Source organism: Anopheles gambiae, chromosome 2 (assembly GCF_943734735.2).
Source record: "Anopheles gambiae chromosome 2, idAnoGambNW_F1_1, whole genome shotgun sequence".
Lineage (NCBI taxonomy): Eukaryota > Metazoa > Arthropoda > Insecta > Diptera > Culicidae > Anopheles > Anopheles gambiae.
The window spans coordinates 18,991,631-19,010,955 of record NC_064601.1 but is presented as its reverse complement, the minus strand read 5'-3'; the positions used below and the strand labels follow the sequence as shown (position 1 = coordinate 19,010,955).

Here is a 19,325-nt window from a genome sequence, read left to right as displayed (position 1 = left end):
AATTGCCGCGGCACGCCAAACACATCGTCACCTTCGCTCCCTTTGCCTGCCCACTGTCCTCGCGGGCCCCTTCCAATCGCCCCTGGGAAGCATGTGAGAAGCATTTGAATGTGGCACCGGGGCTACGGAAAGGGTCAGGAACTTCCCTGCGCCACCGTCGAACCTCTGCGCAACGGAAACGTGATGAATTTCTTTCCACGGGGTCGCCTACATCTCAAGTCAAAGGGTCTTAATTAAAGGTACGCTCGATGCTCTGTTTACTGCTGCACCATCGGCCATCGAACGAACGGCCCCAGTTGGGGTCGGGCGGTCGCCTCACAGCGCCTTATCAAGTGTTGACCGTCACACAACGCCTGTATCCCCCGCCTGGCGGAGGCGGCGGCGTTCATTACGCTGCGAGACGAGCGGGAAAGCTCACGACTAGTGCTTTTTTGTTGTTGTTGTTGTTGTCTGCCAATTTCAGGGCTTTGCAGGAATTTGCATCTCCACGTCGTCTTGATGAGGACGTCCCATCGTGGCCAAACGAGCAAATGGCTTACTGCTGCCTCAGCGCACCACTCGTATGCCAGGACATGACCGTACGGGAAATCATCATCGAAAGGTGCTGTGTGTGTTTCTGTACGGGTTGTTTGGGAAATTGAATCCCTCGCACTCACGAACCGCGATCTAGCGATGCCGGAAAATGTGATTAAATACACACCGTTTGTGGGGAGGGGGCGGGCAAAAAAAACAGAGAGTGTCCACGAGCGCAGTTTGGCACTTGATCTACAAGCGTGAATCTTTCCTAGCGTGAAGGCTTTTGATTCGATTCGTTACTTTGCCTGGTTAGCCCTTAGTTTCGTCTTCCTGGCTGCGGGAAAACGAGAGAGAGCACCTAAACACTCGCCAGAACGGTTCTCCCAAGAACGTTCTACCAACAGCCGGTCACACAGTCACACTCAACCCCAATGGCTTCGTCGCCCAGGAATGGCTAATTAACTCCCAAACATCTTCTTTAACAATCGCAACACACACACACACATCGGTGGTACAGTAACGTTGCGCTGGCCACTTCAAAGACTGCTGCCGCCCGAACTGGCGGCACGTACTTGCCCGTACCCGACACCAATGTACACCATCGTTCCTGTGGCGGTACAAACGGGTTCAACTATTCTACGCACAACGAACCGAAACGAAAGGAAGTACGATTTTCGGCAGTTTCGTGTCGCTGCTTCTCACGACCCAAACCCCGGCGGTCGATGCTCCAAACGGGCCGATGACAGATCACAATTTTAACGGGTTCCGTACCAGTCGTACTTAACCCACTTTTAGCCAGCCCATTAGGCGGCACCCCGTTCTAACAGTTACAACAACCCATTTAGTGTGCGCAATTTGGTGATAAATTAGTTCAGGCCCGGCGGCAAAGTCCCGCTCGTCACCAGCGAGAACCTCTCATAGCACAGGTTTGTGTATGCGAAAATGTGTCTGTTCCGCAAGAATAGCAGCAGTATGCCGCACACAACAATTGGACAGCAGAAATAGCGCACTCGCCGCTCGCTAACTGTCCCGACACAAAACCATCAAACGCGTCTTTAAGCAAACGACATCTCGTTACCGCTCATTCAAAGCCAATCTGCGCGCGGTCAGTGTCGTGGAAGTACTGCTGACCGAGACAGGGAAGCATTTTTTTGCATTTAGTCTCAAGCGGGCCAGACAGCAAACAGCACCACCGCCTAGCAGCGCTCCGTCCCCGTGGCCTAATGATGGATGTTATAAATGATTGAGGCAAACAACGGCTCCATGGTGCAGTTTATGTATGGCAATACAAAGTAAAGCACTATTTGTTTCAAGCGTTTCGTTTAGCGCAGCGCGTACACGCTTGTTCTTATTGTAAACTTGCACACATTGTTCATGACCCATGAAGCCTGGACAATGCAGCTAGTTGTGCATGGCTCTTATCAATCATTTTGCCACACCGAAACCTACTTTTACAGCAAGCCCGGGACTTTACGATGGTCAATCACGAACGCTGCAGCCACGCAGCAGCAACGTCTTTGAAGATGTGTGCCGGGGCCTATTGATCGAATCTTTAGCACATTGTCTGTGGTCCACCACACGACCACGCGCCGCATTGATGGCATCTCAGGCAAGGTACTCCTTACGGGCAGGCCGGGAATTTTCCACCTCGCCTAATCCTCGCTCTCACCCGGACCGCATGAAAAGGGAAAGGCTCGCCGGCGTTATCTTGGCTGCATTTACACGCACGTCACTTGGAGTGTGCTTGCCATCTTTCCTCACCCGGAGAAAGAACAAACAACAACTACCACAACCGTTGGGGGGGGGGGGGAGGGAGGGAGAGGAGGATGTGGGAAAATAAATTACTCTGTCGAAACGGATTTCCACTAACTAACAACCCATTCTGGCAAAACGAGGCATTAGGTGTGAGAAGCTTGCGCCGATACTTTCTTTTCGCTTCGGATCGGCAAATTCCAGACCCGGGAGCGGCGGGAGCTGGGCAAAATTTAATGAAAGTATTTGCAGTCCCCTGCTGGTTTGCTTCCAGTACGCCAGCTTGATCGCATCAGCCGCTCATCACCCACAACAAACATATAGCTACCGTGTTCTAATTCCCATGGTGTAGTCTCATTCATCGCTAAGTCGCTGGTCGCACTACTTGTGCGCCGTTCCGCACTGGGTTGCTAGGCCATAGCTAACCATTTAGAGGAAGGGGGGATAAACGGGGGATGTCCTCTCCTCTTCCCATATCATTCACAATCAGCAAAGCGAATAACAACATGCAGCATCCCTTCGCCGCAGCAAAACCTCATTCAAATGGCTATCGGTTAGTGAAAATCTCCAACTCCAAAATCGGTTCCGTTTGCGGGATGAGAAGGTGGTGATAGTTCGAACGGGATAGTAGTGTGCTCCAACCCCTGGCTTCAAATGCCATCGAATCGATTGGCGCAGAGAGTGAAACGGGCGACAGAAATGCGAAGAACATGCCATCTGCGCTAAACGGTTTCCGCGTCTTTCCGTTTCGCATCCCCCGAGACTTGGAGTAGCTTGAACTTATCTTGGCGTTCAAAATCTTACCTACATATTCTGCTTTTTGCTACTGCTTCGACGGCACTGTGACACCGGCCGACCGGCCAGCAGGTTTTCTCTGCCCTCCACGCCACGAGTTCGTCGCTTGTTATTGGTAGCATACTTTCCTGATCTCTGCCCGAATGCGAGACCTGTGCGAGGGAAGCTGAATATCACAAAGATCCGCAACTGAAGATGTCGTTTAATTATTCATCCTATCGCCTTCGATTGTGCACACATTCCTACTCTACTCGACCTTATGCTTCCGCATTTGCCTGATGACTTCTCGCGCAGGTCGTTAATACCTTGCGCAGGTTGCTCTCCAAACAGTTTCTATCTAAATCCTCGTGCTTCGCACGCAAACTCGCAAACAGCAGGATAAGACAACCGAATAAAAGCGATTACTCCCGTGTGTGACGTCACAACAGAATGCGTCAAACACACATACGCACTGAAACCATTGCAAATTTGTTGCACTGACGCCATTCGCTCGAATCTGTTGTAACGCTCATTGCTGTGAAATTACTATCAAATAATCCGTCGACACCTGGGTCGGTGGGATACTCCGGGAGCAGCAGCCAACAGCGGCCTACACGTATCGCTTCGTACCTTCCCGGACGTAATCAGCATACCAGCGCGCAGCGCAGGGAGAAGAATAATTAGAACATGGCATTCATTAGCACCCTTTAGGGCCGCACTCCGTTGTTCTGACCTGTGTCAGAGCATGCGGGAAGGCTCACTGTTGTTGTACCGCAGCACGCCAGATGTTGAAGAAAATGCCATCGCCAAATGGGTGCTGCGGGAGGATGAGGGTGCTGCTCATGAGCAAGCATTAATGCATAGCAAAACACACACACGCTGAAGACACAAGGTCCGGACGGAAGCGCCGACACTCGCCAGCTCCCCCTTGGTGCCATTAGCGCACTGGCAAAGGATACGTTACACATGCCGTGATTACTATCGAGAATGTTTCAATAAGCAGGTTTAGAAGGGGGGTCGAACGGGTTGAGGGAATCCAAGCGTGCGCGTGCCCGCCGCCACCAACGGGAATTAGTGCTTATCGTGGATGGCCAATCGGGCTGCCGATTCCCGCCCGCAACAAAGTTATCGGCCATGTGGGGAAGAAGCGAACAGGGGGATTGGGATGGGCAGTATCCCGGCTAACGGGACGTGAAGGGTTACATATTTTTCGCCCTACAGCGCACCCCACCCCATCATGCACACATGCGAGAACACGCCCGAGAGCGCGTTCTGTTTGGCGCATGTTACAAGTTCCTGGGTGGAGCGCGCATGTGAGTGTGTGTGTGTGTGTTTTAAAAAGGTTATCATAAAAGCAGCGGAACCGCCAAGCGGTACGCTTTGTTTCCTTCTTCGGCACCAATCGGGGTCATCAGTAGATCGATCGGCCCTTCCCAGGTGGCTGGAGCGCCCAAGGAAGCATTCTGCTTACCACAGAGGATGACGCAAACTTTTGGCAACATGCCAAAATAATGGACACGTTTGCAAACACAAACACTAGAAGAGAGCGAGAGTGCAACGAACTTGGCGAAAAAAAGTTCACACAGGCCCCCACCGACAAAACCCTCTCATGCCACCGGGACAATAGCAGCTCTTCACTTTTATTTTCAAACAGTGGGAGGTCAAATTCTATTCTCCCTTTAGCCATACACGCCCAATCCTACCCTCAACCCTCTCAATCGTCAAGGTCGATTTGCTATTATTTTGTTATCAAATGTGTTCATCATCCATCAACACAGGCTCGATAGCATGGGATCGGTTTTCTACTGAGAGCCGCGGCGGTTCGATCCGTCCGGGCTGGTGGTGCTTTAGAATTCGCAACATCTTCAAACGCAGAAGAGGCATTATTCTGTTCCCACTTATGCTTATGAGACTATCCGCCCGATACCTATACCCCCTAATCTATCGTAGCGTGTGTGAAAACGTTGCTGAGGATTCTTATTCCTCACAAAGGTTCGCTTTCACAGTCAAGCGCACTTGACTCGGAAAGGGAAAAAGAAGTTCTTTTATTACTTCCCAAAGCCTCATAGTAGATCTTCAATTTCTCAAGTGTGCGAACACTGTTACACACCTCGCTCTCACCTCTCTGATCGACACTTGGTATCATCATTGCTACTTGGCGGCCAGCAGTTCGAAACGGATCTACCCAAGCCACGGTGAGGCTACGGTATTGTTAACTCGAGCACGATGCTATCTCATTAGCTGTTTACCTCTATTTCGCAATGTTTCGTTTATGGCGTTCGCTCGAACCACTTCACCTATGAGCCATCCAAGGTGCGGTGTAACGGCTGGTGGCGTTACACATAACAGCTCTCGATCTAACGATTATATAATAACTCATTAAATATCGTTCCTGCCAAACGGCTCGACCTTCCCTTCGCAACGCGGGCATTTGACACGCAAGCAAGCAGGTGGAGGTGGGAGATAAAGAACGGAAGGTCGAGTTCAATAAACCAGTTTGTTATGATTTCCACAAGCAGCAGCGGGATGTTATTCTTTCGATGCCTTTTTTGTGTGTTCTTCTCGGTTGCCACTCTAAACCCAAACTAACAAAGACGCCAAATAATCCCGGCGTATGTCTGTGCAAGAATGATCTTGTTATTGTACCGACCCGGTTACTTGTTACCCCAAAGGCGAATGCCATATCCAACGCTCTAAGCACCTCCGTTTGCAACACTCGTTGGTCATTTTTGCACCAGAAAGAAGCATCGCGCGATCGCAAGGTAATGCGGGGAGAGGGAAGCTAATAAAACTAAAAATAATAACTACTCAAAAATAACACCCCTACGTCCCGCCGTGCCAAAGCAATGCAAACATAGCCCACAGCAGCACACCCGATCGGTTGACGTATGGTTGGCTGAGCGTCTGAGCGTCACAGCAGCAGCAGCAGCACCAGCAGGTCATTAGCCTTGACATTGGTGTACCGGCCGACGTCACGGTGAAGCCAGCAAGCGAAAGCCATCAACCTCATCAGCACTATCACTATGGTGCGCGCACGAATTCTACGCCATCAGAGCAAAGCGACACACCGCAAGAAACGAAAAGCAAAAGTCCAGAAGCGCACCACCGGAATGTGGTGATGGTGGTAGTGGTAGTGGTGCCCGCTAATAGGTTCATTCCTGTTCGGGCTCCTTGCTTGACCGCTGATTTAAGTTACTTCTTTTTTGCACGACCGCTCCGTACCTGCCCTGAGCTCCTGTCCCCTCCGGACAGGAAGTTCTTTATGTCTCAAGCGAAAGAGAGCTTCACGCATTTGTTGCTCTTGTGCTTTTGCCCCTTCCCGCTCCATATTTGCCCGCGCACTGTCATCAGACGGGCCACCAGAATAATGAACTTTCGCTTGCCAACTTGCGCGCGATCGTTAAAAAACTGAGACGAGCGCCGTTATGCTAATGATGTGTGTGTGGTGCAACAAGAACATTTGGCTGCGCGCAAAACCCCGCACAGGATCAAAGGACAAACACTTTACGCAAAGCGGCTGGTAATTAAGCAGTAACACAGAAGCGCACACATCCCGTTTGCCTGTGACCCGTCCGCCGTCAAGCATTAAAGCATTAACTGCCGTGCTTAGAACGAAACCCCCCGCCCCAGATCCGCACCACATATATCTGGATCATAAATCATGAAGCACTGGTACGGTGGAACACGTTTGCACGGTACAGTTGTAAATTGGTCCACCGTCGAGCACGGTTGAATCCCTGAGGGTTATAAATTACGCTTCATAATCGGTTGTTCTGCTCGCGCTTTGACAGCACTCGTCATAATCAAGTTACGCTAGTGCCCCCGCCTGGAAGGATTTGGGGGGATTGGCTCGAAAGCATACAGGTTCTGTGGCATGGCAAACGAATTCTGTGAGAATAATAGTGTTGTACAGCGGCACAAGAGATTCTGATTGGATTTCCTAGTTTCTGGTGCTTTGCAACTTTCCCAAACCATACCAATTGGAAATTGAATCAGGAATGTCGCTGTGTTATAAATCTCATCAAAGTTCAAATATCCTCGAGTGCTTCGTGCAAATCTCTGGCACAAGAAGCGCAAATAAAATAACCTCTGCTCAAGTGAGGTCAAACCGATTAGTCAAACAGTGCTGCCAAACGAAGGTAGAGCGCTTCTACCCGGCACGGATCACAAATAGACGGAGAGAAAATGTTTATTCTATCACGAATATCGTGGCCGATGGAAAAAAAAACCCTTGCCGTTTGTTACACTACCTAAATACCCCTGCTCACCCTGTCGCTCGAAGGTGCCGGAGCCCAGCTTTACTCCACATTATCATTTCGTGATTTCTCCAAACACTAAACAGTATCGTTTCGGGGCTGTAAACCACTTAGCACAAACTGTTTCGTTTCATTTTTTTTTGTGACCCACACCTTGTGCTCGTTGGCTTCCGTTGCGGCACCGGGTCTGTGGCGTACCTTTTTTCGCTGCAACATTGTTGCCACACGGCAACGTTAGTGACAATACCGATGGCACAGCAGGATACGACAACAGTGCACCGGATATTGCAGCAAACGTGTGCGATCTGGGTCGCAGGTGCCTGCAAGGCGTAAAGTTCAGGCACGAGCTCGACACAAAACACATTCCTTCCGTGCAAAAAAAAAAAACCTGGAAAAAACAGCCAACAGCCCCCCGTAGTATACAGAGACCGCAAAAAAAGCGCCCAACAGTAAAGTCCTTACCCAGGGTCAGGGTCCCCGGTTTTTTTACCCCATTTCGGAGGCGGAATATCTTCAAGCAGTCGACGCCAATCGCCGCTAATCTTATTCCTTTCGCCCGAAGCGGGTGAAATTATTATTTGCATTCATAATCGCGCACCCAGCCTAAGCGTGCTTTCGGTCGGTTCGGTTGAGGCGGTTTTATTTCTTCCTTCAAATGGGCGCGCGCGCAAACGCGATAACATTATGTGCAGGGAACTGTAAACGTGCTGGCGGGAAATGTAAAGGCCTTTAGAATGCGGTGTAGTACACGCTCTGTACCTTTCCCCCCCCCCCCCCCCAATATCTGCACAATCCCCAAACCACCCCCATCAATCCGCCGCATGTTTTGCCAACTTCTAGTTGGTTCAAAGTAAGGTTTTCCCTTTTCTTTTACTTCCAATGTTTTTGTTTTATGTTTACTTTTTTGCACGAAGCACCAAGCACTGGTGGAAATTACGTCAATTACATTGCGCAGCGTATACACTTCCGCAATGTAATGCGTTCTGTCCGTACGTCCTAAGGCTATTTGCTTTCCGCCCCCTAATGCATCGCGAGGCAGAGCTCACCACCATCCTCTGTGCGAGCGTGCGCACATACACGAGATGTGTCCATTAGATGGTCGTTAGCTGGTCCGTTTTTGGACCATGGCTCTGCAACAGGAACGGTGGAACTAACTGTACACTGCAACACGCTGTGTACTGTAGAATAAAAAAAAGACACAACCGAACCAAAGACCGCTCAAAACCAATGGTCAACTGTCCGCCCGGAATGTTGGCATGAGGGCAAAAATTGAGCAATCAATTAGCGGCAACACTGTCGGCAATACAAGCACGGTGTACCTGTGATTGGCCTGCAGCCTCAAAACAAGCGGTCCGGGTTGTGCCGGGCTTTGTGGCAACGCCAATCAGCCTAATAAATCAACGGAACGGCGCTGATCGCTAATTAAAAACACCAAACGGGCAAGGGGCAAACAAGCCATCAAAAGCGGTTCGCTGTGCGCTGTCATCGTCAAACCGCATCTCGAAAACATTCCGCACGGTTTCGCCAAAAAAGGGGCGCACAGAACAGAACAAATCGCAAACTGCCGCGCTGCCCACCCCCCTGGCCCGAGATTGAATAATTGTGGCCAAAACGCAAGCGGAAGAAAAAGGGGGGAAAACTCCACACACGCGCAGCCAGGGATGTGTTTTTCCTACGGCCATGTTCGCCATCTTTTATGGACTGCTCTCACGCGGAGCAGTGACCGGAGGTACGGGAACGGAAACCAACGGAACGAGCGTCCTGGGCAGTAACTCAATTCCCCTGTGGCACTCGCGCTGCACACCACAGACGCACAGGCAGGAGCTGTGGAATTTTCCTCACGTTCGACCACCTTCCTTGTCGGGGAAGGGTATGACAACGTGTTGCCCGTGCCCACTCCGCCGGGCTGGAATGTCCGGACGAAAAAGGAGGAAGATCTCATTTGGACGATCGCTCGAGAAGTTTGTGCACCGATGTGTGTTTTGCTCCAAAATACACCAAGCATAATGGTATCTTAACAGCAAACAGGAAAAAAGGGGCAGAAATAAAAAAGGGAATGGGAAAAACAACATGAAGCGCGCGCACAAACATTCCCTTCGTGCTTGCTACGGGCTCGCCCGTGCACGGTGCTCGATGCTGGCATATCTGATTTGAATTCATATTTATACTATTGGTTATAGATTTTTGAATGGTCGGACCTACCGCGCAACGGCGCGCGCGCGCGCCTCCACTCGACATGAACTTGTTGCACTAGTGCGCTCACTTCCGCGGACTTCGGTGCGGATCCCGACGAGCGCGCTGGAAGCGCTGGACAGCGCGCGGTACCATCGCGATGGAAAACACGTACCATGTGCCGCGCATGCAGTCGGGGCGGCTCCGCGGGAGAGGAGAGTGCACTTTTCCGGCTCGGTCCGGCAAAAAGAGATAAATTGGAAAATAACAACATTTTGCCCGGCTGGCAAGCCGAACACGGGCGGCAAACAGTGCACGGCTCGGAGGATAGAAGGGACAACAAGTTGGCATAACGAGCCAGCCGGGGACATGGAACACACCAAATACAAGTGCTTGACTGCGGGTTTTGCAAAGCGAGACGAGCGTGTCTTAAAAAGGGAGGCACAGCCGCGAGAAGTTTGTTTTGCAACGGTGGACTTTTCGTCCTCAGCCGGATGCCTTTTCCTCAGCCTTCTCCTGCTGCTGCTGCTGCTGCTGACAACGCTTCAGGCACTCCGACTGCGAGCCAAGCATGAGAGCATGTGTTTTATATCGACATGAATCGAATTTAACATAAATTCTTTGCCATCCCTTGCGCGATAGCGTCTCGCCAGTAATTCGACGAAGCGCGCGCGTTAAACAGCAAATAAAGCTTTGAATGCCACGTAGCACAAGTCCACTCTTTCAGCTGTCATGCTTCGAAGTCCAGATAGCCAGAGTACCATATAGGAAACATGTATTGAATTTGTGTGCGGACTGTTGAAGAAAAAGGGGCCGCTCTTCCAACATCCACACCGCTGATGCTCTGCTGCTGATGCTATTGGAGCTTCGTCCCAAGATGTCGGGACATTAGCGACGACGACATGTTCCCAGGAGATATCATATTTCGCTGGCGCATCTCCTGTGTCGATTGTCTCCCTCCCTTGGCGCATGGCTTGGGATGGGATCTCCCATCAAGAGAACCTGACAAATTAAGACCGACAGTGACGTAATGATGCCCGGATACTGCACTATCACATCGATCAAAACATCATCAATGCAATGCCATACGAACCGTTTTCATTCAATATTCCCTTTTTCCATTTTCTGTCTCTTGCAGCTCAACCAACAAACAAACAACAAAACACTCATCCGTCAAGATGTGGCCGAGATCGTTGCGCTCCCTGCTGCTGACGTGCCTGCTGTTAGCGTCCTCCTCGCCGAGCATAGACGCGGCGAAGAGGCGATCCCGGCTCGATCTGCCCATCTCCAAGCCGGCCGACGCACCGCTCGAGGACAATCTGGCCACCGCGTCCGGGTCCGAGCCGGCGTACGAGCGCGTCGAGGCACCGGCCGCGATCACACCGGCCGCTGCCGCCACCAGTGCGGGCACCTCCGCCGAGACGGAATCGTCCGCCAACGCTAGCGGAAGCGGAAGCTCGGAAAACAGCAGCCAGATGATCGACGAGTACTCGGACGAGGAGTGCGATCCGGACTTCATTGCGTTCGAGCTGGTTACCGGGTAAGTGTTGTGCCGTCCCCGCTGTGTTGTGCGCTCTGTGTGTGTACTTACCTAAACAAAGAGATACAAGAGAGAAAGGACAAAGATTGTATTAAAAAAAAACAACACAGCGGCAGCCAAGCGATTGACAGGGTTAGAAAAGATCATTGATTCGATGGGTGATCTCTCTTTTTTTGCATACATCCACAGGTACGTCTTCTCGGCACCGAACAAGCTGCTCGACTCGATGCCCGGCACGCTGATGCTGACCGACTGTCTCGAGGCCTGTCAGAACAATGATTCGTGCGCGTCCGTCAACTACGAAACCGGCCTGTGTGTGCTGTTCTCGTCAAACTCTGACAAATTACCAGGTAAGTTTGTCGTTTTGCTCGCCTCCCCGAAAGGGGCACTACTGCACACGCCAAGCCACCGTTGTTGTCTAGCAGGGGATGCAGTGAGGATGCATCTTCCCACTGTGGGCAACATGTGTCTTGCTTTACAAACCCCTTTGATGTGTTGCTGCTGCACAGGTGGATTTGTCTTGCGCATTCCGCACTAAATAAAGAGAATACACTTCACCTAACGGCGCTCGTAATGCCGAACGAACGATCGATCGCGTATCTTTTGGATCCGATCGCGAGCAACAACAATATGATCGATTGATTGATTTCTTGAAATGGTCGAAGCAGTGGCAGGGTAGGGCGGGAAAGCAATTGTATGAGATAGATCACTTTCTTTCCCGGCCAGGGGGAAACATTGTTCAGGCCGGCCCTGTGAACCAGAAGCGTAACGACCATCATGCCGTGCCCGCGGATGGTACCCGTTCCCGTTAGAGTGTCGTGTTCTGGTTGCGCTGGGAGGTCTCTATCGATCACGTTTTGTTGATCTTCAAACCGTTTGTCGATCGTTCCAATCGTTCCCCTTTCCCCGCACGCTGCGCGGAAACTACAACGCAAACAGAACAGGAACCTTGATTCCGATCTGGTTCGAAGCCTTCCAATGCGCTCTTAACCTCCCGTAATGTGGATAAATGATGTCAGGAAAGGTTAAAGATATGGTCCCGGACAGCTATTTGCTGCTGCTGCTGCTGCTGCCGATGCTGTCGTTGGACACAAGTAATATGCTGCCTGCGCAGGTCCCAGCTTCTTCGCAGCGGAAGAAAATGGCTAATCGAAAAGCAATTAACTGTGATCAAATTAACAATTGATGCCGGGATTTACTGAGCCCGATATCGACCACCCGGCAATTGACCCGTTCCCATAACCCGTTGTGCCGAGACCCCGGTTAACCTTACGCTGCTTTCCGCGCGGTTCCAGCCAACTAGCGCACACACTTTGAATATAGTAGTTAGCTAACGGCCGAACGAAAACGGGTGCTTACCTCTTGGCGCACGATCGATAATCCGATGATCTTAACCGAATCGTAAGTCTTGGTAATGCTCTCGGAACAATTAAGCCTGTCCCCGGCTTTTTGATGCTACAGTGGCCAAACACGTACACCCGCTCAATGCCCGTTTATGAACCATTAGGACGGTGAGAAAACAATCCATCGATACCGACCCGAGTCGCTAGCCCCGGCCGGTGAAAGCAACCTTGACTCTTTCTCTAATGAAGGGTCTCGAGTGGCTTCTCCCGATCACCAGTGTTTGGTACGGTCATTAGCGAAGCGCATCAACACTTCATCGTGGGCAACATGGGACGAAAAGCCTGCCATCAGCGATGTAAGATTTTACTCGCCAGATTCCACCGAATCGTGATGATTTCCACGTGACACAGTTTCGGCATTAAAATGGACGGGGTTTCCCGCTTGCTGTGTTTTGCTTGTTGTGTGCGCTTCCCTGCGCTTCCTTTTTTTTTCTTCATCTTTTGCCTCGAGCCATAACGGCTCGGCCCAAGAAGGAAGAGGATCGCTTCGCTTTCGCTTGACCGACTCTGCCAATTTGTTCGAGCGCGTTCGGCGCAAAGAATGGACATCACTCATCACTTAAGTCGCCCTCTCTCCGGCCGGTTCGGCCATGGTCCTGGTGGCGTTTAAATTCTCGAACCCGGCCGATAATTTATTGTTTTGGACACAATGCGGCGTTTGCTAGCCTGTTGCTTTTGCCGCAGCATTCTTGCTACGCCAAAGGGAAAGTCCGTTTCATCTCGCGATCGCGCTGCGTTCGCATGCAAACAGATGCATAGGCAGAAGCATGACACGACAGAAAGACCCTGAACAATACCTGCCGTGTGTGTGAGTGTGTGTTTCCGAAAGTTATTAGATCTTCCTCAAGGGGGATGGGATTCGGAAGGGTTAGATTTCGCTTTTCACCAGCCTCATAAATTAGCCATTGTGTATTGGCCAAAGGCGCGCGCGCGTGCAATGAACCGATCAGCATGGATCGTGCTTTTCTTCCCTCACCAACTCTCCCATCCACCAAACTACCGCAAGCAACCGTTCGATCGGTCGTTACCGTGTGTGTGTCCTATGCTCCTATCCACAGTACGATTTGGACGCGTGTGAACAACCTGGCAAAGCGGAAGCTCGCCGCCCTACACGACTTCTCGCGTTTTTTGGTGACCTTTCGACGGAGCGCCCATTATCACAGCCCATTCGCTGGGACACAGGTTTCCACAGCGCAAGCTGCCCTGTGTGTGTGTGTGCCTCGAGGGCAACGATCGCGAAAAAACAAACAAACAACCATAATAAAATTGTATCTTTTCGATGATATCTCCAGCGCGGTGGGAAGCGTATGTTTCACCAACGGCCGAATTGGCAAACGAGCAGCAGCAGCAGCAACCGCGTTTGACAACTCCCCATACCGAGCAAACGGGGTGACAACAGGCACGCTGGCAAACGAGCCAACCGTTTGCCGTCAAGCAGATCAGCCTCTGGGATGGGACTGCAGAAACAGCGTGAACAACAGAACAGATCCCAAGCGTGGATCATAAATTATTGTTCGAGAGTTTCACATCGAACGCTAACGGCAGCCGCGCTATTGCATGGGGTGGGGAGGTTCAATATCGTTCCCGAGAGACTTCAGCAGTAGATGATTTCTTGCTTGCTGTGTGTATGTGTGGCGTTGTGAAGCGCACGGCATCTCGATGGTCAGTGTATCGGCTCAGTGATTTATGCTGGGCGATGTGTCGTTGGGAAGCCGCAGCTTCCACCTCTTCGGTATCGGCTAGGGAAATCGTTCCCCTTTTGCACGATATATCTGTAGCCTGCGCCACCCGCTGAGTGCGCCAAAGGCTATCGATCACGCTACGCAATGTCACGCTACCGAGGTGCGTCAGCTAGCAATCAAAACACCGCGGAGCGCGGTAGAATGAATTGCAGCAGATCGAGCAGGCGTCTACTCTTGCTCGGGCAGAGGGTTTTTTTTTACGATTCTAATTAAGCGATACAGCATAAATCAGTTGCATTATATCGCGTTTCTTCTCCGCGGTTGAGTTCAGATCCATCCGCGGCAATCAAAATCGCTCCCCGCCCTTCACCGTCTTCTATCTCAAGCTGTTCACCAGCTACCAATGGTTGAAGGGATGCGTTGATCGGCGAGAGCAGTCTCATTTGCAGCCAAACAGTACCAGTGAAGTAGGGTTCTCCGTAACATGCAATTGCACTGATCGATTGAAGCATAGAAGCGGAAGAAGTCCGTAAAAAACCTCTCCCCCTCTCCACCCGCCAAAGTAAATGGGAAAAAGGGGAATTAATTCGCCGGTACGTTTGAAGTCAGCCCATGTGAGTGCCGCTGTAACATGAAAGTTACAGCAGCAAATACAGACACCCGCCGCACGCAGAATGCGTTTCGGTTCTGGCAGTTTTGCTTCATTAAAATCCCCCCCCCATCCCCTTCCCCGTTTTGCTCCGCTTCACATTGTGGCCAGTTACATGTGTGCGTGTTTTATTACCCCCGCGGAGAGTTCTCATGTCAGCATAGATTTCTGGCATTTTTTTGTTTCTTCTTCATCTAACTGTAACGGGCTGCAAGGGCGCTGCATGGCAGCAAGTACGATCGCATCTCAGCAACATTCCATCGATTGTGGGGCCGTTGGGGAATAAGCCGAATCGATTCTTCCACCGCCAAGTGGCCAGTTCGATTGATGCAACCGATCCCAAACACGCGTACATCATTTCGCTTTGCCTCATTCAAAGCGCGCACCGTGCGGCCGACAGTTCTAGCCCACACGAGGCAGGTGGCTGAGCGCCAGCGGAGCGATAGTCCGCTAAGAGGCCCCCGGTTTGTCCGACTTTTCATCAAACCGTGCGACGCAGTTCACGTTTTCAATAAAGGCCACCCGCTACGCTAACGATCTTCGTGTGCTGCTGGGCGGGAAGCTAAGACCAGCTTCTCAAGCAAACGGGCAGATCGGGCAGAGACACTGCGGCACCTTCGTTTGTTCCCAGTGCGCACTCTCGGCACACACACACGCAGCAGGAAATGTAGCTTCCTTTTGATCATAATTTTGCTAGCTGCGGCGCACACGCACACGACGGTCGGGGTGCCTACAGCAGTGCGCACAGCGACCTACCCCAGGCGGTTGCCAACGATAATTAATAATTTGTAATTTATCTTTCGACTTCTTCCCTCCCCCCACCCGTTGGGTTCGACGCCTAGCAGACGAAATGCAGACTGCAGCGGCGGGTTTCCCCTGCACTTTGGTGTGTGTGTGTGTTTGTTGCACGTTTGTTTCACATCTGTTTAGCCATAGCGCTGTCAAAACGGGCTTCCCATTGCTTTCCCCCTTTTTCCCGCGTGCGGTGTTTGAGTGTGGGGCACGATTTCTGTATTATGTTGACCCTATTGAGGCGTCTTCAGCCGTTGGCGTGGGGAATAAATTTGTACAGCGGTACGCGATGACCAGCAAGGAGATGGTGTGTTCGCAATCCTTCCCTTGCCGAGTGGTGTGGCTTTTCTGTGTTAACGATTAGGGGAAGTTTATTTTTCCCTCGAAACGACAAAAATTGAAACGTTAGCTTCCCTTTTTACTGTCACCCTTTTTTTCGTGTGTGCAAAGCCCGAACGAGAACGGAAAAGATTGAACGGTTGGAACGCTTACGATTCGCTCCTCCCCATTGAAGCTATTGATCGGTTACAGGATGGGTCGAGCCATTAGGGTAACACACAAACAAGCAGTGCAAAGCAAGGGGAGGAGTGGGGGAGAAGAAAATCGACTCTACAATTCGTGATCGGGACCGGGGAGTACATAAATAAAAATTGGACCGATCGCCCATTTAGACGGGATGGCAAGCGACGAACCCTCAAGATTGTTTCCCAAGTGTTTCTACTACCACCAGACCAGAGTGGGGTAGGCAAGAATTTCGATAGTTCGTGATTGTGCATATATAGTGCATTCCCATGGACTGCTTCTCAGCGCGAACGCGACCGACCGCGTTCTGACCGCTTCAGCGCAAAACACAAAAAAACGCCGCACGCCGCAGAATGATGGGAAGCGCAGCAATTTAAGCACAAAACCAACAGGGCCAAACCTCAACCACCACAGTCGCACAATTTGCGCACCGGGACTGGCAATCGTGATGGTTTGCCGAGGGTGAAGGATTTTAAAGCTGCGGCGGCGGCGGCGGTCTTGGCTTTCCGATCTAAACCGTTGCCCGTAAAAGGGAAGAGTGCTACGTGCACCAAAACCCCCGAAACGCACACCTTAACGCGACGATCTTGCTCACGCGGAAGCGTTTGCTCTATTTCTACTACTGCGCAGGAGGACGAGCCAGGAGGTTACACATCCCAGCCGCCCTGGCTCATTATAATTCTTCGATTCGAAGCGTCTTCGAAGTGAAAGGGAAAAAAATGCGCCACACGCAAAGCTTATGGGAAAATGGGAAAGCATCGCAGAAGCCCACCGAGCTCCAACAAACTCCGGGTCTTCCGCTCGGGGACCGACGGAAATTTATCGGCTTGGGCTTTCGAATTCTGATGCTTCTTTTGCTAACCGCTCACAACTGTTTCCGCCAAAGAGGATGAGCGCGCGCGCGCGCTCGCACTCAAGTGCACACGATTTGTGTGCCTCATTTCTGCTACGGCCTGTTTTCTCTCTCGGCTTTCTTTGCTGCAGCAGCAGCACCAGCGGACAAACGGAAGAACATGAATTCATAATTTATTTGCAAAACGGGAGAAATCGTGGACACCTTGGGGGCACAGATTTTGCGTTTAGCGTGTGTTTGTGTGCCTGTTTGTATTGCTTCTATGCGCGTCTAGCACAACGAGCATCGCTTGTTGCAGGGGGGTTGATGATTCCTGGCACTCTGTGGCATGTCACGACGGGCAGAGTTTGCCGCAAGGCAGCGACCAACTGGTCGGTCGTCGCTGATGGGCGCACTAAATCAAACAGCAGTCGCCCCTTCTAACGACGATGCGCTATCGCGCTGTACCTCACCGTTTCCGGTCGGCACGACCATGTGGCACTGCGGGTACTCTCACTTGCGTTTGAGATGTAACTATGCAACTTAATTCCTATGCTTGATAAAGCTCTTGAATGAAAGGATGATGAAAAAAAAAGATTTAAAGTAGTTACAACAGCACAACAGCATAAAAGTAGTTACAGATTCTAATTGGAAATCACACCAAATCTAGTCCACCGGGAAGAAACACTTCCCTCCTCCCAAATCTTCCCCATCACATCCCCAGGACAGGGCAAGCGACGGGCTAGTTGTTATATGGCCATTGATGAAATTGAAAAATCATTTCATGGAAGCTTCAGCCGCCGGGCACGAACACGCGGTCGGTAAAGGCATACTAATTTACACGCTCGCTTCATCTATTCCGGGGCGCAAGGGCGCATCGCTCAGGAAGAGCCCTATTCAAGCTAAAGTATCTTGCCATCTCGCTCCCTTCCATCCTCCACTTGGCGTGGTTTTACCACGTAGACAGCTAGAATCTAACAACTATCAAATTACCGCTAATAATACCGCACTTTTTGCACCACTCACTGGTTCTCTCTCTCGCTCTCCTCCGTGCGTCCGGTGTGTCCGCTGGCAAGCTCTTTTGGTTAGGCTGCCTTGATACATCAAGAATATATCGTTGTCTGCATGAAAACCATTCGTTCGATTCGATTGATCGATGCATGGCAGAAGGCAGTGGCTGGGGGGCAAAGTGAGCCACCTTCCCTGTTTGCTGCTGCTGCTGCTGCTGACCAGACCATCCCTGAGCGTCAAGCAAGACCAACGGCAGCGGCAACAAAGCAGCCGGACCGAGCCCTTTGGATATTGTTTCATAAACCGCGCACTAGAGCATAGAGGAACGATAATGAAACGGAGCCTGATTAAAGGCTGGCACCGGTTGCGCGATGGCGCCTGCACGCAACGAGCCGGGCGAGCGCAAACGGCAGTGCATATGCATGCGCCAAAGGTGGCCGGTAATAATCCATCGGTTGATCCATTATTAAATACAATATCCTATGCACCCCGGCTATACTTAGTGGTGGTGTGTGCAATTGCGATCAACGACTGCTGGCGGCAAAACGGGCAATGAGACGCCACTGGAAGAACGTCCGCAGCCGACGGCAAGCCTCAAAGCTGCTGGGGCTTTTTTCCCCATTCCCTGGTTTAGGCGAATGGCACGTGATGTACGGCAGCTGTGACGAATGCAAGCACAAAATAGTACCTCGAGTACGCAATGCCAACCGCTCCCGGGAATAGTGAAAACACGCAGCGGAGCGATCGCGCCAACAGCTCCTGCGAGATATCCTCCGAGTTGGTGCTAAGAATGGGCGAAAATACAAGCGTGCTCGTCATCGTGCTAGCTACGGGGGCGCTTTACCCGTTCCGATCGCAACTCCGTTGCGTGAAGAATTCGATGCTTTCAATCGATTTTGCTTTCGTTCCATCAAAACGCAAGCCCGGGCGAGAAGGGGAGAAGACTCGAGAAATAGGTGACCACTCGGCACGTTCCCATTTTTTTTTTTGTTGCCTTTCATCCGCGCTACATTAGAAAGTGTGCGGCCAGACGGGCAGTGATTCTGCACGCGCCTGCACTTAATAATTACCTCCCGGCCTGAACAGCTAAAGGTTGCGTTGGCAAGCGTTACTAATCGGCACACGATTAAAAACACCTCAGATGTCAGTCCCGGTGCGGCGGTGCGGGCTGCGCTTGAAGTGAAAAAGTAAAATTAAACATTTCATCCCAGCGCACGCTCGCTTCTTTCTGATAAGCTGGCCCATAGAAGGGGGAGCAACAACAACAACAAGAAAACACAAAACAAAAGTGAAACCATCACCCATCATCATCGCCAGATGTTGGGCAGGAATGTCTTGTAAATTGCTGTACCAAACGTAGCAGCTTGAACATGGGCGAACGGTTGAAGTAGCAGCAGCAGTAGCGGGAAGCAACCCCCCCACCC

At 51.3% G+C, this 19,325-nt stretch overlaps 2 protein-coding genes across 2 annotated transcripts in view; one reads left to right on the top strand and one right to left on the bottom strand.

Moving 5' to 3' along the window:
- Positions 1 to 19,325, bottom strand: part of LOC1273655 (autophagy-related protein 16-1) — a 248,291-nt gene that overhangs the window by 202,856 nt on the left and 26,110 nt on the right. The window lies entirely within an intron of this gene.
- Positions 1 to 19,325, top strand: part of LOC1273654 (uncharacterized) — an 88,395-nt gene that overhangs the window by 47,606 nt on the left and 21,464 nt on the right. Inside the window, exons 4-5 of the mRNA XM_061648034.1 lie at positions 10,609 to 11,010; positions 11,200 to 11,360. Of these exons, the coding sequence (XP_061504018.1) occupies positions 10,649 to 11,010; positions 11,200 to 11,360 (523 nt within the window). The 5' untranslated portion in view covers positions 10,609 to 10,648. The remainder of the gene's footprint in view (positions 1 to 10,608; positions 11,011 to 11,199; positions 11,361 to 19,325) is intronic.